The sequence below is a fragment of the Salvelinus alpinus genome, chromosome 1 (assembly GCF_045679555.1).
Source record: "Salvelinus alpinus chromosome 1, SLU_Salpinus.1, whole genome shotgun sequence".
NCBI classification, from domain to species: domain Eukaryota; kingdom Metazoa; phylum Chordata; class Actinopteri; order Salmoniformes; family Salmonidae; genus Salvelinus; species Salvelinus alpinus.
The window spans coordinates 55,329,545-55,351,866 of record NC_092086.1 but is presented as its reverse complement, the minus strand read 5'-3'; the positions used below and the strand labels follow the sequence as shown (position 1 = coordinate 55,351,866).

The 22,322-nt window shown below is 43.9% G+C and overlaps 2 protein-coding genes across 3 annotated transcripts; one reads left to right on the top strand and one right to left on the bottom strand.

The window, feature by feature from the left end:
- Positions 1-3,627: 3,627 nt before the first annotated feature.
- mief1 (mitochondrial elongation factor 1) lies at positions 3,628-12,128 on the bottom strand. Of its 2 annotated transcripts, none has more exons than XM_071410450.1 (6): positions 12,020-12,128; positions 10,534-10,837; positions 10,195-10,342; positions 9,785-9,965; positions 6,001-6,263; positions 3,628-5,792 (listed from the first exon to the last, which is right to left on the bottom strand). In XM_071410450.1, exons 3-6 carry the CDS (start codon positions 10,339-10,341, stop codon positions 4,950-4,952), a joined length of 1,434 nt encoding a protein of 477 aa, XP_071266551.1. In that variant the 5' UTR covers position 10,342; positions 10,534-10,837; positions 12,020-12,128; the 3' UTR covers positions 3,628-4,949. The 2 variants fall into 2 exon arrangements, with proteins under 2 accessions (XP_071266551.1, XP_071266560.1); XM_071410459.1 differs by having other exon boundaries at positions 10,195-10,346; positions 12,020-12,094.
- Positions 12,129-16,459: 4,331 nt separating this feature from the next.
- LOC139563218 (uncharacterized) lies at positions 16,460-22,072 on the top strand. Its single transcript, XM_071381670.1, has 3 exons — positions 16,460-16,919; positions 17,058-17,456; positions 17,780-22,072. The coding sequence occupies exons 1-3, from the start codon at positions 16,473-16,475 to the stop codon at positions 21,716-21,718; spliced, it is 4,785 nt and encodes a 1,594-aa protein (XP_071237771.1). The 5' UTR covers positions 16,460-16,472; the 3' UTR covers positions 21,719-22,072.
- The last annotated feature ends 250 nt before the right edge of the window (positions 22,073-22,322 follow it).

Here is a 22,322-nt window from a genome sequence, read left to right as displayed (position 1 = left end):
AGGGCTGAAAAGTACTAGCCTCCGTCTAGCTTAATTTCCATCTCTTCCGGCTGCCAGCTACCTGTTGCTGCTGTATCCTACCCAAAAATTATTTTCCCTGCAAGCCTCATGATAAGAAATTACCAATTTTTATTTGCACAAAAACAACCACAAGAAACATCTGCCGCAACATTTATTATCGGAGTATACAAAGTGCTGTGTACCATTCAGTTCCATAGCTAAAAGTAAATCGAAAACTGTCAACAAAAAAACTAAACCTACATTACATGCAAGCATATCGTCTCTAGGCTGAAATACTCAAGGGAGATGTTGTCTACTTTGTGGTTCATAACAGTTGTAGTAAACTTTGCGTGGCAAAATGACCCCAACAACAGCACAGAAATCTTTGTAGTTTAAGTCAGGTCTACAGAGACAAATCTGCACACAAAAACATTCTTTATAAGTAGTCCCATCACGGATTGAGCCGTTAATATCAGTACACCTAGAATTAAGCACTTCTGAACACTGTGTGGTTGTGGTGGTAGCATTGCAAACATACTCTGCTTTTTTGGTTACAAACGTATAATACAAAAATACTAAACTATCTCCATTACATGTCAAAGATTTTCTTGTATAATGCTCTACTGTACCAAGCACTCCCTCCACTCCTACTAGGATAGACAATATTGTGTTAATTGGGAAGATGTATTTTTTTCAATCACAGATGAGCAAAGTGCAGATTTATATTTTATCATATTTGCATAACACTTATTTTGTATTTAACCTTTAACTAGGCAAGTCAGTAAAGAAAAAATATCTTATTTACAATGACAGCCTACACTGGCCAAACCTAGAAGATGCTGGGCCAATTGTGCGCTGCCCTATGGGACTCCCAATCACGGTTGGTTGTGATACAGCCTGGAATTGAACCAGGGTGTCTGTAGTGATGCCTCTAGCACTGAGATGTAGTGCCTTAGACCGCTGCACCACTCGGGAGGCCACTCTCGAAGAAGGCTTGTGATTGAACACTGGACATCTTGGCATGGGATGGTTATAGCTGCTACCTGACCTGGTTTAAATCCCTGTCTGTCTGCTGGATGTCAACTCAGTCAACATCAGATTAACCCTGGCTGTCTTTCAATGTGGGTTGATCTTATATGTCAATGGGGTTGACCAGCACCCTTAAATGCACACAGTGCGCACCAAAATGAATACCTACCGACCCGTGTCTAAGTGTAAAGTTAATGTAACTACCATAAATAATAAAGGAAATGTCTCTCTAAACTGAACATACCTTTGTTCCAATATCTACACAAACATACCACAGAAGACGATATACAGTGCCTTGAGAAAGTATTCACACCCCTAGCATTTTTTCACATTTTGTGTCAGACGGAATTACAAATGAAAAGCTGAAATGTCTCGTGTCAATAAGTATTCAACCCCTTAGTTATGGCAAGCCTAAATAATGTCATGAGTAAAATGTTCTTTACAAGTCACGTAAGTTGCACGGACTCACTGTGTTTAACATGATTTTTGAACGACTACCTCTTCTCTGTAATCCACACACACACACAATTATCTGTAAGGTTCCTCAGTCAAACAGTGAATTTCAAACACAGATTCAACCAAAGACCAGGGAGGTTTTCCAATGCCCCGCAAAGAAAGGCAACTATTGGTAAAAAAAAAGAAAGGCAGACATTGAATATCCCTTTGAGCATGGTGAAGTTATTACTTACACTTTGGATGGTGTAGTTAAGAGTTTAAAGAGTTTATAGGAGAAAACTGAGGATGGATCAACAACATTGTAGTTACTCCACAAAACATGCATCCTGTTTGAAATAATGCACCAAAGCAAAACTGCAAAAAACTTGGCAATGAAATCAACTTTATGTCCTCAATACACAGCATTATATTTGGGGCAAATCCAACAACCCATTGCCAAGTACCACTCTTCATATCTTCAAGCATGGTGGTGGCTGCATCATGTTATGGGTCTGCTTGTCGGCAAGAACTAGGAACTTTTTTAGGATAAAAAAATAAACAATAGAGCTAAGCACAGGCAAAATCCTAGAGGAAAACCTTGTTCAGTCTGCTTTCCAACAGATAGAGTCAAATTCACCTTTCAGCAGAACAATAACCTAAAAAACAAGGCGAAATATATACTGGTGGCGCTTACCAAGACAACATTGAATGTTCCTGAGTGACCTATTTACAGTTTTGACTTAAAATTGTCTTGAAAAATCTATGGCAAGACTTGAAAATGGCTGTCTAGCAAAGATTAACAACCAACTTGACAGAGCTTGAAGAATTTTTTAAATTATGTGCAGATAATGTGCAATCCTGGTGTGCAAAGCTTTTAGAGACTTAACTAGAAAGACAAAGCTATAATCGCTGCCAAAAGTGATTCTAACATATGACTTAGGGGTGTGAAGACTTATGTCAATGTCATATTTCAGCTCGACGGCAGGTAGCCCAGTGGTTAGAGCCGTGAGCCAGTAACAGAAAGATTGCTGGATCAAATCCCCGAGCTGACAAGGTAAAAATATGTCATTCTGCCCCTGAACAAGGCAGTTGACCCACTGCTTCCCGGTAGGCTGTCATGGTAAATAAGAACTTGTCCTTAACTGACTTGCCTAGTTAAATAAAATATTTCATTTTCTTAAACATGTTTTCACTTTGTCAGTTATGGGGTATTGTCTGTAGATGGGTGAGAAAAATATATATTTTAAATTGAGGCTGTAACACAAAATGTGGAAGAAGTCAATGAGTATGAATGTTTTCTGAAGACACTATATCATGACTGAGCAACAGTTACCTTATACCAGTAAGGACCGCTGAAGCAAGACCAGACCTGAAAGCCAAACTGACAAATACTGTATTTGCAACTGGAAACATATTTTTTTCCACAGCATCCGACAGAGGTGCTCTGTCTTTGATAAATTTGCTCTCAGCTTAACATCCTAACTAGCGCAAAATGTAATTTGAAAAAAAGCACACCAACCATTTTGTTATGAGTGGGAGGAAGTCATGCCAGATTTGTTTCATACAAGGTATGCAACAACCAGTTTCACCCAACAAAGACCTATGAATGAACATATACGTCAAGTATTTTATCTTAACGTCACAAGACATATTTGACGTCATAAACAGACAGCACAGAGGTGTATAACAATAACCCAACGTATGATTAACTTTCTACATTGGTATTCTTACTCATGCAAACGGCACACATTCCTAACATAAAAGCATATTCTTATTTCTCAACATTCTTTCATTCAACAACTTTGTGGGAGGAGTCCTGGAAAACACAAATCATCCGCAACTTAAATACCATGAAGATAGAAACCTATGTGATTTATATATTAGGCTTTTTAGTGGGCATTTTCACCAGTGGAGGCTGCTGATGGGAGGACGGCTCATAATAACATCTGGAATGGAGTTAATGGAATCAAACACATGAACGCGTTTGATACCACTCCATTCCGGCCATTATTATGAGCCGCCCTCCCCTCAGCAGCCTATCCCCTTGCAAAGTTTGCTACAATTTCAGAACTATAACTTGAACCAAATTCAAAAACTCACTTCAAGAAATCTAGACAAAAAAAGAGAGGAAAAAGCAGTTTTTTTACCTCAAGAATGTCAAGATTTCAGTCGTACCACAATAATTTATTTGCTTTTGCGGCGGCTCACATGGTCAACATTACATTCTATCCATTTACACAGTTAGAGCGGTAGAGTAGGCTAAGTGTAGCCTCGTCCCATACTGTCTGCACTGTAAGCAACTCTTCTAGCCTTGCCATGTCAATGCCATACATGACAACGAGAAGAGTTGGCTACAGCACAAACTGTACGATACCAGGCTACAGTACTAGAAGTACCCTGCAGTAGAAGAACAACCCCCTGTCATGTTCCACTCACTGGTCTTATTTCCTAGTGGACCACAACAGTGCTCAAGACCATTTACCTCGTTAGGGTGCGGCAGTATTGACGGTGTCACCAAACTATCTGTCCATCTGAACTGGCATCTCATGGCAGAGTGTAAGAAGCACCCTGCCTCCAAGTCTCAGCTTAATGGTAAGCTATAAAAGGTAGAGAACAATACGGCTTGAGCCGATTATGGAGGCTTGTTCATTTAACTGAGAGATCTCTTTCATGCCCCTGTTCAGACATGATATTAACTAGCATTAAACTAATGTTACCCATCATAATCTCAGTGTTTGAAAGACCTGCAATCTGAGGATCGAGCTACCAAAATATCTTTCAAATAAACCCCAATTTCCATTCCCACAAATTATAATGAATAAATATATCCCCCCCACCCCCCTGACACGATTCAATCCAAACTGGCTACATAATATTATGGTAACATAATATTAGCCAATGAAGCAATCCCCAATTCAACAAACACAGAGTCCTACCCCAAGGGGTATACTACAAAACAGGTTCAACCTTGATAAACAAACAGAAATAACTTCATATTTTGGGGTTCATTAAGCTAAATTGTGTTTTTGGTTAAGTCAATTAGACCAAGCCCATTTGAAGTTATTTCAGGATATGTAGGCAAGTTAGTTGGCCAACTCCTTGATCGTGCTTTAAAGTATACCCCTCTGAACAGTACTATTTATAAACGGCTTACGTGCAGCATAGGGACCATATGAAGAGACTGGTTTCATCATCTGAGGTTTAACTGGTATTCGGATGATCCTGTATTCATTTTTAAACCCCCATACTAAAGTGGTTTATTTTGCATTTTTACTTTATCACAAACATAATTACACAAATAAAAAAAATTACAAGAGAAAGATATTGATCAATGAAACAGGGACTCCAGCGACGTGATGTTGAATCAATCACACAGCGACATGGTCACAGGGGACATGGTCCATGTCTGAAGCGCATATGAATTACATATCCTATCCTCTTCTGCAGTATGGAATCTTAGAATTATATACCATCTGTCCTAAACCCTAGAACCCGTGACCAGACTTAGACTGAGGAGTCCTTAGGAGTCCCTCTGGGTCAGAGAGGGAACAGTAGAGGGTATATCCTAGCTCATCCACCTCCACTGGCGTCAGCTCACAGAACAGGTCGACTTTGGGGACCAGGGCGCAGGGGAGCCTCCCGGCCTCTAGGTGTCCCACTAGCGAGCGGAGCAACTGCAGGAAACGGTTAGCCAGCGCCTCCTGGGTCCAGTCGCCCTCCTTCTCGCTCAGTAGCAGTATGGCGTTGGTGAGCTGACTGGCCGACAGGCGCGCCAGGGCCGGGTTCAGCTTGCACACGGCTTTAGTCACCTTGAGGCAGGCGCAGCGGCAGCCCCCGTCCTCCTGGTCCAGAGCCCGCAGGCGCGCAGTCTCCGCCACACGGAAGCTCTGCCGCCACAGGTTTTCATGGCGCTCCGCAGCCAGCCTGTGTGGTTTGGCGATGAGCGAGGCGCCGTCGTCCATCACCAGCAGAGGCAGGAAGTCCACGTAAAGAAGGCGGTCTGTCTCGTACTGGACCTCCAGGGTGAGCGTCTCCGAGGGAACCACCGGCCGGATCACGTAGTCCAGAACGCTGCCGATGGCCGGCCAGTTGATGGAGCCCGCCACCAGCTTCTCGAACACCTCCAGGACAGACTTGGGGGAGAGGTAGCCACCTACCATGCAGCGGTCCCAGTAGCTGCTGCCTCGGGGGAAGTATTCCAGGTTCTCCCTGCGAATCAGCCAGAAGCCCGGAACGTTCATGATGGTGTCCTCCCCGGGGACTGACGACCACAGGTTCTTCTCCAGGGTCAGAGGGACCATGAGCTGAGCGTGATCCGCTGTCACCACCTGAGAAAGAGTGGGAGAGAGAGTCAGAGAGAGCACATGGTGTTACTCTTGTAAAACCGTAACATTTCAAACCCAGAGACAGGCACTGAGGTAAAAAGCATTGTTTGTGGTCACAACACTCCTAAGCCAATGGCCTGTGAAGTGATATCTTTAGCCGTTATCCCTTCCCCCGGAGGGATAAAGTTTACTACTACTACCCTCTTACTACCTGCAGGTCGTCGTAGAGGCTGCCGCTGAGGTACATCTCTCGGAGAGGCATGTCAGGCAGCTTGGCATGCAGGAAGATCCTCAGCTCTGCGCAGATGTCCAGGGCAGCCCGGCGGGCTGTGGCCTGCTCCTCAGCGGGGATGGCCACACGCTCCTGGTAGAACTCCCACAGTTTCTCCTGTAAGGAGAGGCGCATCTTGGCCCGGAAGAGGTCGGTCTCCCCTGCAGCGCTACGTCCCCGCCCCGCCGCCCTCCGCATGCAGTCTGAGTGGGATACAGCCACGACAGGCAGAGTTCCAGGTATGGGTTATCGCATATACAGTGCATATAACCCATGTGGGTTGAGCATTCTGATGATGCAAGACACGAATAATGAAATAAATCAACTATGTTGAAAGGGCATGGGAGGTAAATTACAAAAGTAAGGATATTGGGTGACGACAGGAAATCAAACCCAACTAATGGGAACACGTACCACGAGAGGGGCAGCTTTACAGACTATCCTCTCCTACAGAGAGTAACCTACTACTACAGCCGGACGTACACCACACAATTTTTCTAGCCGAGTTCAGACACGTTTCATTTTTGTTTTTCACGAGACAGCGTGGTATGGAGAATCCTCACGACCAAGTGAAGAACCTTGTAGTGTGTGACCCCCGCCTCCCAGTTTGTGCCACATCGTTTAGCTTGAGCACTAATACGTTGGGAAGACAATGAAACGACATGAAAGACGGTCGTTAAATGTGAGAGGCTCAGCAATGTTACGATTTTGAAAGTTGTGGAGTGTACACCCGGCATAAGAGAACCACCCAAAATACCACAGACTTTGAGGTATTTTTAACTTTATAACACATATCTAATGGAGCTCAATAGAAACTAGCCGTCTGAGTCTATTTAGTGGGGTTTCTACTAACAAAACTATAGTGTCGTTTCATTCAATTTCAATAGCTTTGACCGCACCCCTTGTAATTTGAACAAAACTTTCCATACATGTATGCCCATGGTAGAAGTGGTCAGAAAATTACTTTGACCTGAATGCCAAAACATTCAGGAGATAGAGGTGGCCAAATTGTGATCCATGACACATAACATGAGACAGCCACTGTATGTCTCTATCTCTTGAAAATATAAAATGGCTCAGTTTGATATAATTTAAACGCTTACTAACAGGATTGTCAAACTATTTGGTAATTCCTTTAAAACAAAAAAGTATGGTTTATGTTGAGACTGCCATCAGTTGAGACACAGCATGCACTTGAATACAGACTAGGTGTAACTAAAAGGGGAATAACATTGACATTTCAACTTTCCAATTGGTTGGAGGTCCACACAGAAAATATTGACTTGAATGGGAATATCAGTTTTTAAATTACAATGTCAATCTTCCATTAAAAAAAATATTAAAATCATAAATATAGATAGCACCAAATCAAATGTTATTTGTCACATGCGGCCGAATACAACAACCTTACAGTGAAATGCTTACTTACAAGCCTTTAACCAACAATGCTTTAAGAAAGAATATGTGGGGCCTCCCGGGTGGCGCAGTGGTCTAAGGCACTGCATCGCAGTGCTAGCGGTGCCACCAGAGTCTCTGGGTTCGCGCCCAGGCTCTGTCGCAGCCGGCCGCGACCGGGAGGTCCGTGGGGCGACGCACAATTGGCTTAGCGTCGTCCGGGTTAGGGAGGGTTTGGCCGGTAGGGATATCCTTGTCTCATCGCGCTCCAGCGACTCCTGTGGCGGGCCGGGCGCAGTGCGCGCTAACCGAGGGGGGCAGGTGCACGGTGTTTCCTCCGACACATTGGTGCGGCTGGCTTCCGGGTTGGAGGCGCGCTGTGTTAAGAAGCAGTGCGGCTAGGTTGGGTTGTGCTTCGGAGGACGCATGGCTTTCGACCTTCGTCTCTCCCGAGCCCGTACGGGAGTTGTAGCGATGAGACAAGATAGTAATTACTAGCGATTGGATACCACGAAAATTGGGGAGAAAAGGGGATAAAATTTAAAAAAAAAAAAAGAAAGAATATGTGTTATGTAAAAAATTGAAAATAAAAGTAACAAATAATTCAACAGCAGCAGTAAAATAACAATAGCGAGGCTATATACAGGGGGTACCAGTAGAGTCAATGTGCGAGGGCACAGGTTAGTCGAGGTAATATGTATATGTAAGTAGAGTTAAGGTGACTATGCATAGATAATAAACAGAGTAGCAGCAGTGTAAGAGGGGTCTGGGTAGCCCTTTGATTAGCTGTTCAGGAGTCTTATGGCTTGGGAATAGAAGCTGTTAAGAAGCCTTCTGGACCTAGACTTGACGCTCCGGTACCGCTTGCTGTGCGGTAGCAGAGATAACAGTCTATGACTAGGGTGGCTGGAGTCTGACAATTTTTAGGGCCTTCCTCTGACACCGCCTTGTATAGAGGTCCTGGATGGCAGGAAGCTTGGCACCAGTGATGTACTGGGCCGTACACACTACCCTCTGTTATGCCTTGCGGTCAGAGGCTGCGCAATTGCCATACCAGGCAGTGCTGCAACCAGTCAGGATGCTCTTGATGGTGCAGCTGTAGAACATTTTGAGGATCTGAGGACCCAATGCCTAATCTTTTCAGTCTCCTGAGGGGGAATAGGTTTTGTCATGCCCTCTTCATGACTGTCTTAGCGTGTTTAGACCATGATAGTTTGTTGGTGATGTGAACAAGACATTCCCATTTAAATTGACATTTGATGGTGGGTGGACCGGCGGCCATCTTCATGGTAGTAATTGGAATGTAAAATGTAAATTCAATTACTTTCAATGGTGTAACAGCTCAATTGCAGTTGTCTGAAGGGATAGGTCCATTCTATTAATAAAATTTCTATGATTAAAATGACACCCACCCTGTATTCAAGAGTATACTGTGTCTCAACCGATGGCAGGCACAACACATACACCTCAGATAATATACATTAGGGTCTAAGCGTCAACATAGGCAAACATTTAACTAAATCTGAGTTTACATGTTTTTAGATAATTGAAATTAAACACATATTTTTCCTACAATTTATAATAGTTTGGCAACCCTGGTTTCAAGCTTTTAAATTATATCAAACTTAACCGTTCATCTTTTCAAGTGGTAAATACATGGACGTCTCATGTTATGGTGGGATATGCAAAAATGGGTCAACTTCGAGCCCCTCCATCTCCTGATTGTGTTGGCATTCAGGTCCAAAAAGTAATTTTCTGATCACTTCAACCATGGGCAAATATGTATGGAAAGTGTAGTTTAAATCAAAAGATGTGCGGTCAAAATCTGATTGAAATCAAATGGAACGACCCTATAGCTTCCTACAACAAGCACAGTCAGTAGCATCACCCACAATACAGGAAGTACAGCCATCCTGACATCAGCCATCCTGTCGTCAATACACAGCCAAGGATTAGAAAACAATGCACAGAGGTGAGGTCAAACCATCTGAAACACACTACTACCCCACTGTGACCACTGTGTGTGAGTGTGAGCAAGTGTAACAGGCGTCCCTGTGCTGCTTAGCAGTATAGCTTCCACGCTCACCAGTCCTTACTGGTACTTGATCTCGCATCCTCTGCCTTGCCAACACACGTAACAGTCCTGCTTGACAACGTACTAACCAGTCGCACCACCGAAAAAGTACCAATTTGACAGCGCCATTGGTAACGTTTCACGCTGTGGGGTGAGCTAACGGCACGATTGTAACTCTGTTAAATGAGCAATGTTGATAGTTGTAATGCGGAACATTATTGTGTGTGACACCCTAAATACATTAGCGTACCATACCTGGTTCAAAGGAGTTGGAGGAGGTGGGTAGAGTCTGCAGTGACCTGCTCACTGTTGACCTCATGTCGTGGTTAAGTACCCGTGGTGACGAGCCCATCCAACTTGGTTCTTCCCAACTCCTTTTCCCTGATGGTTCCATCTTAGTAGGGCTGGTCGGAGCACTTATGGCACGGTCATACATCTGAAAGGAGATGGAATTGAAAAGCATTATTGTCCATTAGAGTGTTTCATGAAATGCACATGTCTTCCACTCGTGGTTAAAAACAGTAAAACGACTGATGTAGAGATCAGATGCCAAACAGTGAGGTGTTTAGCCTACAACTGAACTGGCGCAACGGACAAAGAATGTACATAATAACATTTACAAGAGTAGAATTGCAATGATCTAACTTAAAGAATGTCCCACTTACTCTTTTGACTGCTAGTGTTGCAATGCCAAGCATGGCAGCTCCTCCGACCCCAAGCACAAGCTTGGCATTGGAGAGCAAAAAGTCAACGGCCGTGCCCATCCCGTTGTCATCCTTCTTTCCTTTACGGTCACCGTTCACTCCCGCCATTCTGTCTTTGTGAATGTAGCGTTAGAAGGGGAAATTGATGAGAAGAACAAAGAAAGTACTGATTCAGATGTGAAGAGTCCTGCGTTCTATTACCATAACTCAAGGACTGTGTACCTTTCATTATTAAAATATGTATTATTAATTTATGAGAGCAAAAAGATAGTTGGTCAGTTAAATAGCTGAATAGTCTACCTGTTTGTGGTCTGCCACAAGCACGTCTTGCTAAAAGGTGGTGTTGGATGGTTGACCCCCAACTACATCAGCCCCCCCAGTCTACTGCTGAGGAAGAACTGGCCCCTCTTCAGTGCGTCCTCCTTGTCGCTCGGCACGGTCAGAGCCTGGCAGCGGCGGAACTCGCCGGCCACGGCGCGGCGGTAGTAGTTGCGGTCTGTGTACTGAAGGTGGCGCCCTGCACGGAGCAGTGCTCGGTACAGCTCCAGCACCGCACTACGAGACCAGCCGCCCATTAGGGATGCACATGAAGATGGGAGGACTCCTGTGAGGAGAGATAGAAGGACGTGTATTTATTTATTTCAATAGAATAGGTAATCATTACACAAAGGATGGTATTAGCTTCGATTTTCAAACATTGTCACCTAGGCATCTGCCACTGGTGAAGTGGAAGGACAACATGGATCAAGTTAGGCTATACTAATCCTGAACAGTAACTTAACTACTTTATACGATTGGGCATATTTAGCTAGATAACCTTTGTGGATGACGAGATTAGAGATGAGACTGGTCATTTGTTGCCGATTCGGTGTTCGTTACACCGATTATTGGTACTACTAGCTAGCAGCAAGGGGTGGGTGTAATTTGTGGAACGTGCCAAACGGGAATCTGTTCCAAAAATAACAAGGTTGCCAACAAACAACGCATACAAAGTTGTACAGCGGCAGAATAAGATACCGGGTAGGGCGTGGGCAATTTAGTTAAGTTTTTCACTCACCACGTTTATTTCAAAAAATGTCTATCCTCACTCTGGTAGTCTATGGACAAACATTAAGAATAAGCTACGTGATGAGTTGATGACTATTCGGAAGCTAGTTCGCTTGGTGAATTGATCATGCTACTTTGTATGCGTTGTTTGTTGGCATCCTTGTACTTTACGAAGTTTCTGGAACAGATTCATGTTAGAACCTTCCACAAATGATACCCACCCACCCAGCAGCAAGTCAAGTTAATTTGCTATCTAACATTAGCTATGTTATGCCTGTCTAGTCTGAATGCAGCCTAGCTGTGTCAGACCAGAGCAACACATAAGATACACCAAAGATACTGAACTAGCTAACTAACCCCTTTCATCTGACATTAGCTAGCTAAATAGTTTACGTTAGCACTGGTCCAGCAGAACACCCCTTTGCAATTTAGCTACCAAACGTTAGCTGCTGTTGCCCGTGTAGACTATACGATAAGTGAGCTAACAATTAGCTATACTAGAATAGCAAAACCAGTATCAATAGTATTGTTCCCTTTGATTGGCTAACAGTAATAAAAAAATCACTTAAGGCTAGCCTAGCTTGCCAGCTAACGTTAATTAGCTTTTTACAGTAACGTTAGCCTCCGAACGATGCTGACCTTGCACATTGAGGAGCTGCTACTCACAATCAATTGAATACAAATATACGATATTGACAGAACAACATTTTACATCGTCAAGGGAGACCGCTGAACTTACGTTTGAGAAACGATTTCAAAGGTTTCTACTTATAAGTAAAACAGACACAGTTCCCCCTCGCGTCGGGGTCAGAATGACAAACCGGAAGCAATTGGCTACTTATTTTTGCACGGGAATTACTACATCCGGGTTGAAAAAAAATTATGGTTGAGAAATGTGACGTTACAGCACTCAATCTTATTTAGCCTACAAACCTATGCACCTTTCTATGATGGAATAAAGCATTTTATAAAGAAGTCTAATAAGAAAACATATGTGAATAAGATCATACGCCAATGTAACAAGACTATATAAGTAGAGTAGGTTAGAGGAGATTATTACTTTATTAACCCGAATTTGGGAAATTGTTTTATCACCTATAGCATCATCACTGATTACAAGGACAAGACAAGGATAAATTAAACACATATAATAAAACAAGCTCATATTAATATGTACTATATTGGTCGGTTTGTGAGCAGCTAAGATTTGACACAATCCCTTGTGTGATCTTGGGTTAATAGAAAGTGAAGCCCATTTTGTGTTTTATTGCCCTCTGTATGATGACTTGAGACATGTTCTGTTTGGTAAAATTGTTGGTGCTCACTCATGAAGTGTTTGACTGCAGGATGAACACAGGTTGAAGTTCTTTTTCACAATGTGAGTTTTTTACATTGCACAATTTATTTTCCTGGGGTGGAGAAGTGTATTGTTTGTGTAGAGAGACAAGGTGAAAATTGTAATAGCTAATTATGCATTTCATTTGTTTAATGTAACATTTTTGTTTTGTGCACACCTACTTGACACTTGATATCGTGTCCTATAAGCCCATACGGGCTGGGCACCATGTTGCTGGTGGTTTCAAGTTTAATTTGTCACATGCACAATGCTTAACTTGCAAGCCCTGCCCAACAGTGCAGTATTCAATATAAAATAATATAACTAATAACAAAATATAAAAAGTGTTTTTTATTGTTATCATAAATATCTACATTGTTATTGTTGTGTAATTGAAGAAACAGTTACTTAGGAATTACACATAACTAAGCAAAGTGGTTTCTGAAATTGGGGACCCAAATGCCCTTAAGTGGTGAAATCTCACAACTAGCTACCTAAGCAGCTCGCATACAATCACATACTGTTTGTCTCCATTAGGAATGTCTGAGTATATTGTCTGCTAAATTACCTTTAGTGAAAATAAGAAGTCCCAATAATCTGTGTTGTCATCAATCTTATGCAAAGACTTACAATAAATTATATTCTTTCAAAAAATAATAATCTTAAACAAACAGAAACATAGCCAATTCCCCACGTTTCGGCTAAATACCTTTTCATAAGCACAACTCCAAATAGAAAGACTGACAAAAGGAGTAATGTTGAATACTATATGTCTAAAGTAAAACTTTTTTTTTAAGTGCCTAAGAATCGTATCTGATTTACAAGAAAATTGTACAGCACAGTTCTGTCTAAGGTGTGTCTGTCTAAGGCTGGTGAGGCCTACTTTGGTTAGGGAGTCTCGGGCAGCTGAGGTCAGAGGTCAGGGGGGCTTCGGGCAGCTGAGGTCAGAGGTCAGGGGGGGTTTGGGCAACTGAGTTCAGGGGGCTTCGGGTAGTTGTGGTCAGAGAGTTTCGGGAACAGCACCAGTTTTGATGAAAGTGAAACTACATATGTTAAGAACAGTTCCCACTAAGGGGGAAAGAAAAATAAGTAATGGGTTTTACTGTGTACACAATAAGAAAAAACATGCATCAGAGTATAAATATAGGTGTGAAACCTCAGGAGGCTCATCACACATCTTTGACACCTTGACTGGAGGTACAGTATGGACATTTTTAGGCAATTTGCTCATTTACTGAAATAGGAATTTTTTATTAACTAGGCAAGTCATTTAAGAACAAATTCTTATTTACAATGACTGCCTACCCCGGCCAAACGTCGCTGGGCCCATTGTGCACCACCCCCTGGGACTCGCAATCACGGCCGGTTGTGATAAAGCCTGGAATCGAACCAGAGTCTGTAGTGACGCCTCTAGCACTGAGATGTAGTACCTTAGACCGCTGCGCCACTCGGGAGCCCTAGGGATAAGATAATAAAAATATTCACTGAGTTATTCCAATATTTCACAATTGGATACTATTGATCATAATCAAGAATACCAAGGAAATACTTGTATAGTTACGTCACATGATTGAATGTATGGTGGTCTGTATTAGTAAATAAACCACAGAAATCTCACATTAAATTTTGCCCTATGGCCATAATGATGTTGTTTGTGAGTCAGATAATGTTAGTCTACCTAACAGAACTTCACAGGTAACCAAGTTACTGGCAGCAGTGATATCTGTAAAAGTGTTTTTGAATATGGTCTAAATTGTGTTAAATCGTTAAGACTATTGTAACGGGGGACGGCATGAGACATTGCGAGAGACAGCCATTACTAATTCAGCCTCATGACTCTTATTCTACTGTTGCTACAAATCTAATTATAGAGACCAGGAGGCATGTACCAGGAGACATTTTCGAAACCAGTTAAAGTGCATTTAATGTTCAGTCACAAGGGTTAAAAGGCCATGTGGAAAACTGTCTGTCAATGACTGTTTGGGTGAAATAGAGCATAGAGCATCAAACTAATGATGCACCTGAAAAACCTTTAAAAAGAGTTCCAACATTTGTTGAACATTGACCATTCCATTAGGGAGAGTATTTGCAGTGAGAGGCTGCCTCAGATTCACCCAGCGTCTATTGAGAGACAGGAAATGTAATTGCTTAATTGGAATCACTAGGTACATATTATTGCCAACCCTTGTTTGTGTAGTACAACAAAACTTGCTGTTCACTGACTATCACTGCATCTTACGGAGCGTGCATATCTTGGGAGTGTTTTCGGTATTGAGGTAAGCTAGTTTCTACTTTTATAAATTCCATTTTATGAGCTTATACACGTACCAACAATGGCTGTAGGAATAACACAACTTTATCTACTTATGTATAGCCTAATTACAGAGTGTAATGTCCAGAGCAACGTTTCTGTGAGTACTTGCGTCGTTGATCATAGTGGTATTTTGTGTACCTAAAATTTCAAAAAAAAATTCACCCACGAAGCTGAGCCAGATGTGTATATTGGTCTTCCTTGAAATGCATGTTTTAAAGTTAGTCACGCTTGAATGAGTCATAGCGGTATGATACATTATTTAGTGGAGGGCAGCCTCCTTGCTTATACTGTTGAGGGGTGTAGGGACTTCAGGACATACCACTGACAATGTATGTAAACTTAAATGATTTACTCTATTGTCTAAATCATTGCAATTGATCTTAGCAACTTTGATGACAAAAAGTTGCCTCAGGCAGGGGGGAAATGTTTTTAATATAATGGCTGTGTTGTTATTTTACATCTATTTTAGGCATGCAAAATAGTTGTTTAATAGCATTGGTTGTCAGTGGAGTTGTCACAATCACATTTGAGGAACTTACACATTGTAACCCTTACACACCCTATATTTTGGTTGTGATGCCCTGAGATTGTGAACAGATCTCTTGAAGAGAGCTGCTATCACATTCAAAAGTTAATTGCAAAAATTTAATTTCCATAATACAAGAGAGAAAATTCAAAATAACCAAATTTTCTCCCAAAAATGTATTCTGTGACATGATTTTGACATCTTATAAGCTGGTTTAGTTTGCTGATAACTGGTTTTAATGAAGCTCCATTTTGACAAAAGTGACACAACTGTGTTATTAGTTTATTTTTTATGGTAAATATTACAATTTGGTACTTAAATTCTACAGTTGAATGTATTTCTGAACTTATATATTACCTATGTGGTTTATAGAGGTGGTATTATATAAAACCTATCAATTGTAACTTAATTTGGTTAGAATAATTAGTAACTGCCTGGTAATCACAAGGTCATAGGCATAGCTGAACTTGAATATGGCCTTAGAAGAATGAAAAACAGGCAACATTGTAAAGAGAGACTGACTAGGCTTATCAGCACAAATCTAATTACCCCAACAGGGTCCTGCAGAATGAGACATATTCCCATGACAACTGGCAATACAAACACCATGCTAATTCTTATCATTAAGGGATGAGGGTAATGTAGAGCAGCCACTCTCACACACAGTGTGACAAAGGAGAAGTCACAATGTATCTCAAAAGGATACATTGACCTTGCAGGAGGTATTGTATTACTGATGATCTGGCATACAAACTAAGGGTACTGTCCATTCACATCAGCCAAGTGAATCCATAAAGAGTCCTCTGTGTGTCTCATGAGCTCTTCTCCTAGATAATATGATTAGCCTAATTGAATTACAGCTTTTGTAATCATACAGGTTAATACAGTATGTATTACAGTAACTATGGTTGAAAGAGAATATCAGGGCAAATTACCTGAGTGTCTTTACCTTAACTCAATTGATTGTGCGTCCTCGCTCTCTCATTGCATTAGGTTCCACCTATCGACAGGACAGGATGGCACTTCTCGATTACCCTATTCCAGAGCTAGATGTCACCTTACAAGAGGCAGGCCGTGTGCTCCAGCTCACCCTGAGCCCCGAGCTCTACCCACAATTCAAAAACACCCTTAGCCAACAGAGGGAGGTCCTGCAGGAGACCCAAAAATGCTTGGCGGCTGCCCTTTCTGGCCGAGAGAACTGGGTGACAGAGCAATTCAAGAACCGGCTGCTTTCATGTACCGACCCCCTGCCCACCTCGACAGCCATCCCTGCTGTCCTGCCCCCCTCCAGAGCCAAGAAGGAGTGTGCCCAACTGGAGAGGGCTGCCGCCCTGCTCTGGGCTGTGGCCAAGATGTATAGTGAGCCTTCGCTGGTAGAGGGCGAGGGGCAAACTGAGCGCACACAGCAATCAGAGGTGTTTGCTGCCAGCCGCATTCCTGGGAAGACCCAAGATGAGATTAAAGTAAGCTTTGGGAGTACTCAGTGTTTTGTGTTTTCATACACCATCTCTGATGATAATGATAACAATTCATCATACTCCCTTATCTTATTGTCACAATGTGATTATCTCCTACTTCTTAACATGCTATTTGTATTACAGGTATACCCAGACTGCCTCCATGCCATCGTAATCTGTGCTAGAGGGGTATTTTCAGTCAACATACTGCAGCATCCCAGCCCAGGCGGGCCTATGTCCCCTCTACCGTTCCCTGACATCTACAGCCAAGTGGTTCATGTGATGAGCCAACATAGAGCTGCCAAGAACAACAAGCCCTCTGCCATCTGCGGCCTCTCTGCCCTGCAGCGGCAAGCCTGGAGCGCTGTGAGGGAGGAGATCCTGAGAGCAGGTGGGGCAGCGGCCACCTCACTGGGGTTGATGGAGAGTGCTGTGGTGGCTCTCTCCCTGGAAGACTGCAATCCACCAGCTGATCTGGCAGATACCCTTAACGCTGTCAGACTGGGAGGAGGAGATGGGCCCTGTCTGAGATACTATGACAAGGTACAGTATGGGATGTTTGTGGTACTGTAATTGTGGATGACAACTACTACAATACAGTACAGTGATGCCGTAGTGAATCAACTGGATTCATCAGGTTACCGGATGAGGATATGGTCTTGATTTTCTGTGTTGACAAAAATATACCCTAGATAATGGAGTTGAATCAAGTTTTCAATATTGAATCAAATTGTAAGTGGATCTTTACTGCACATCAGACATACGTAATTGCACCCAACAAACCTCAGTTTATTAACTCACTGACACAAGACTTGAAAACATAGGTTCCTCTTTAGGTCAACTATTTTTCTATACTTTTTCTACAGGTGGTGAACCTGGTGGTATTCAAAGACAGCACAGCAGGGATGGTGTTTGAGCACAGTGCACTGGATGGAATGGTGGCTGGGTTAGTGGCTGAGACTGTGTGGTATCTCTCTGAGTCTCTTAATGTAGACCTAGTCCAGGCCAACACAGGAAGCAATGGGTCAGCCTATCTTAACAAGGCTGATTCCTCCTCCCCAAGCCCCCTAGCATTCCCACTACAGGGTATAACTAAAACAGACCCCCCAAAGTCGTCCCCTAAAGCAATTCATCCCATCATCACGTTTGAGGTTCTCTCTTACCCAGATGTGTTTGCTACCCTCAGGGGTCACAGGGGCCTGTACGATGCCTGGATCAACTTTTCCTTGCAGCTCTCCCTGAGGCAGACTCTTGGGGAATCTGCTGCCAGCCACATTCTTGTAACCCCTACCCATATGCGTCACTACAAGCATGGCCGCTGCGATCCGACATACTCCCTCACCATGCAATCCTACCAGCTCATCGGTGCTTTGGAATCCTGCATCGGACCAGACAACAAACCTCGATACACGAACGAACTGCTCCGTCTGTTCCATGTGGCTTTCCTGGAGCACAAGAACCTGATTAAAGCCACTAAAAGTGGACATGGTGTGGGCCCTCACCTAGCAGCCCTACGCTGGTCCATGTCTCCAGACAACCCTCTCAAGAAGTTTCTTGACCCTTTTGGGTGCCCCTCTGTTTACCTTACTGGTAAGGATTTGATGGAGGGAGTGGAGCTTGCTGTAGGGAATGTGTATGCTAAAGACCAACTTGCTGTAACCTACCTGGGGAGGAGAGACCGGGTCCGTATGGTGCTCAATGGGAAAGGTACCTTTGCCACAGTGTTGGAGAAGCTTCAAGATAGCCTGAAAGTAAATTTGAAGCTGGTGATGCTTCTCGCTGTCAGATATTCCATCGCCGGACAAATGGGAGCCATGGAGTGTCTGCTGCAAGAAGGACAAGCAGGAAGAAGGAATGGATCCTCCCAAGGGGAAATTCACAAAAGTATCAGTCCAGCAGGCCAAAAACAAGGCAAGACCATGTCTAAGTCAGCACTTCCCTCTAACTCTGCCTCCAAGATGAGTCCAGACTTCACTCTGGTAATCCATGGTGGAGCTGGGGAGGAGATGATGCTGAATACAAAGGTGGTAGGTGTCATTAAATTTGCTCTCCATACAGCTCTGACCCTCGGAGCACAAGTGCTACAACAAGGAGGCAGTAGTCTTGACGCAGTGCAGCGGAGTGTGCAAGCTCTTGAGGACTGCTTTCTGTTCAATGCCGGGAAGGGATCTGTTTTCAACAAAGATGGGAAAAATGAGATGGAGGCGACCATAGTAGATGGAAATGGGATGAACTCTGGATCGGTGGCTTGTGTGCAGAGTGTGAAGAACCCAGTGAAAGCAGCAAGACAGGTCATGGAGAAGAGCGTACACTCACTCTTAGTAGGGGAAGGTGCAGAAGAGTTTTTGCAAGGCTTAGAAGAGAGTGAGAAGCCTATGAGGGCGGAGTACTTCCAAACTGATGTCCGTCGCAGAGAGCTGATAGCAAAACTCAGTACTGGCAACGCCTCCAAGAACAACCATCCACAGAAAGTGGGAGCTGTTGCTTTGGATCGATGGTGTAGGTTAGCTGCTGCAACGTCCACAGGTGGGTTGGTGGGAAAATGGAAGGGTCAAGTTGGAGACACAGCAGTAGTGGGAGCAGGTATATTTGCTGATGACAAACTTGCATTAACCTGCTCTGGTGATGGAGATGTGTTTCTACAGCACACAGTTGCACAAAAAGTGGCCAGTCTCTACCATCATAAAGGCTACAGCCTTAGGGCGGCGTGTCGAGAAGTCATGTCTGAGAACTTGAAGGGCAGCTGTGCTGGAATCATTGCTGTAGACGCAAAAGGGGATGCTGTTGTTGAAACCAATGTTGGGGTGTTGTTTGTAGCTTCCATGGTTGGTGGCATTGCACGTGTCGAAGTCCTGAGACCAATGAAGAGTTATTTCAATGTAATCTGGGAGACTGACGAACTAGTTGCTCACCTACACTCCAACCCTTGGACACCCGGTGCCACCATCCTTACCCAAAAGACTCTGAGTGGGCCAAGCAGCATCTTTCAGCTGGTTGTACCAGATTTCTTAGCACTGTTGCAAGGCGCACGGGCTGTTTCAAACCTGCTATGCGAACGACTGGGGGTACAGCGTTGCGCCCTAGTATTTAACCCACATCCCGAGCAGCCGGCCCATATCCGAGTGCTACCACTTCATGGCCTGGAAACCAACTGGCACCCCCAAACTACCGGGAAGGAGGACTTTCAGCCCTATGACCCAGGTTACTGCACCTCAAAGGGTGGCCCGCGCTGGGAAGATGCAGATCTGGACCAGGTTCAGGCCAAGATTCGGGACAAGCTGCCAACGCCTAATGCACCATCGTGCTATGACTTCTTAGGAGATCCTTCCCACAATGGACTGTTCAGCCGTATCGTGCGTGGGGAGGAGCAACAGTGGCGGGTGTGGGAAGACAGTGATCATGTGGCTTTCCTCACTCCCTACCCTAATACACCTGGACTCACAGTTCTAGTGCCACGTAAACCACTGTCCAGCAATATTTTCAGTCTGGAAGAGACTGATTACACATCACTGATCCTGGCCACTCGTAAGGTAGCTGGACTGCTGGAGGAAGGAATGCATGCTCGAGGTGTTGCACTCATCTTTGAGGGCTTTGAGATTGATTATGCCCATGTCAAGCTGATCCCTCTGGTTCCTCCACGTGGTGACAAGCCTGCTGAGGTGTTCCCAGAGTACTTCCAAAGCTACCCCGGCTACGTCTCATCTACCGATGGCCCTCCCGCCAGCCCTGAAACTCTAAAGGAAATCCACACCAAAATCACACTTTGCAGGCCTCCTCGTTCCTGGGAGGACCCACAGAGCCACTCCATGTTAGCCATCAAGAGCCAGTGGTACCGCAATCTCTTTCAAATTCAAAATACCCTCTTCCACAACACAGTGGAGTACTTCAACAACACCTGTCAGTACGCGTACGCCATGACTCCTCTCACCACTGACACAATCTCCTCTCCGATGGGCCTGGGATCAGATTCCGAGCCCGTTTACGTCAACTTGCTGGGGCAGGATGTGTACTTGGCTGACTCCATGCAATTTGTGCTGGAGTATTTCTTGCGATTCCAAGAGAACTTGCCAGGGACATACTACGTATCGCCAAGTTTTCGGGGAGAAGATCCAGATGCCACTCATCTTAACCAGTTCTACCATGTTGAGTGTGAGCTCCTGGGTGACATGGATACTGCCATGCACATAGCTGAGGGATACGTGGCTCATCTCACCAATGCAATGCTGAAGAAACACTCCAACATCATCCTGAACTCCGCTGGGACCCTTTCACATGTCAAGGACTTACTGGAGAAGTTGGAGGGAGGAACCCCTCTCCCAAGAGTCACTCTGGACAAGGCCATCCCTATGATGCCCTCGCCAGACTGCTTGGAGTGGGTACAGGATGGCCAGCCCCAGTTTGGCAGGAAGTTAACCCGCAAAGGAGAACGGGTTTTGATTGAGAAGTACGGAGGCGCTGTTTGGCTGACAGAGATGGACCACCTGGGAGTGGCTTTCTACCAAGCATATGTGGAGGGCTCAGGCAGACGCAAGGCAAAAGCATCGGACCTCCTTTTGGGATTGGGGGAGACTCTGGGTCTTGGGGAGCGTCACTCCAACCCCGAGATGGTGCAAGAAGCCCTCAGACATCATGCAGTCCCAGAGGAATCCTACAAGTGGTACATCAACATGCGGCAGGTCATTCCTCTACTCACCAGCGGGTGGGGTATGGGCACAGAACGCTACTTGTGTTGGCTGCTTCAGCATAATGACATCAGAGACCTACATATTATACCCCGTATGAAGGCCAGGAAATACATGCCTTGAAATATCCTTAACCCATTAGTTACCCAAAGACTGATGAAAAAGTTGCCCTAACTGTCAGCTCTTTCATTGAACGTCCTAAGGGATGCATAGAAAGTGAGACAGCCTATCTATAAAACTCTGAAAGTATACAAAAACATTAGGAACAAGAGATGAGTTGCAGTTATGAGAGAGCAGTGATTGTGTGTTGAAAAGTTGCTGATTTTGTAGATGAGGAAGGGCAACAAATAGTGGCGGTATTTCCTAATCAATGATACTGTATATGAAAATATACAAAGGTACCAGTCAAAAGTTGACACACCTACTCATTCAAGGTGTATTTTTTATTTTGACCATTTTCTACATTTCAAAATAATAGTGAAGACATTACAACTATGAAATAACACGTATAGAATCATGTAGTAACCAAAAAAGTGTTAAACAAATCTAAATATATTTGAGATTTGAGATTCTTCAAAGTAGCCACCCTTTGCCTTGATGACAGCTTTACACACTCTTGGGATTCTCTCAACAAGCTTCATGAGGTAGTCACCTGGAATGCATTTCAATTAACAGGTGTGCCTTGTTAAAAGCACATTTGTGGAATTTATTTTCTTCTTAATGCATT

Coding starts and splice junctions, on each gene's coding strand:
- LOC139563218 (XM_071381670.1), top strand. CDS start 16,473: ATGGCACTTCTCGATTACCCTATTCCAGAGCTAGATGTCACCTTACAA. Junction 16,920..17,057: donor AGACCCAAGATGAGATTAAA/GTAAGCTTTGGG, acceptor TTTGTATTACAG/GTATACCCAGACTGCCTCCA. Junction 17,457..17,779: donor GTCTGAGATACTATGACAAG/GTACAGTATGGG, acceptor CTTTTTCTACAG/GTGGTGAACCTGGTGGTATT.
- mief1 (XM_071410450.1), bottom strand. CDS start 10,341: ATGGCGGGAGTGAACGGTGACCGTAAAGGAAAGAAGGATGACAACGGG. Junction 9,966..10,194: donor CAACACTAGCAGTCAAAAGA/GTAAGTGGGACA, acceptor ATCTCCTTTCAG/ATGTATGACCGTGCCATAAG. Junction 5,793..6,000: donor GCCTCTACGACGACCTGCAG/GTAGTAAGAGGG, acceptor ACTCTTTCTCAG/GTGGTGACAGCGGATCACGC.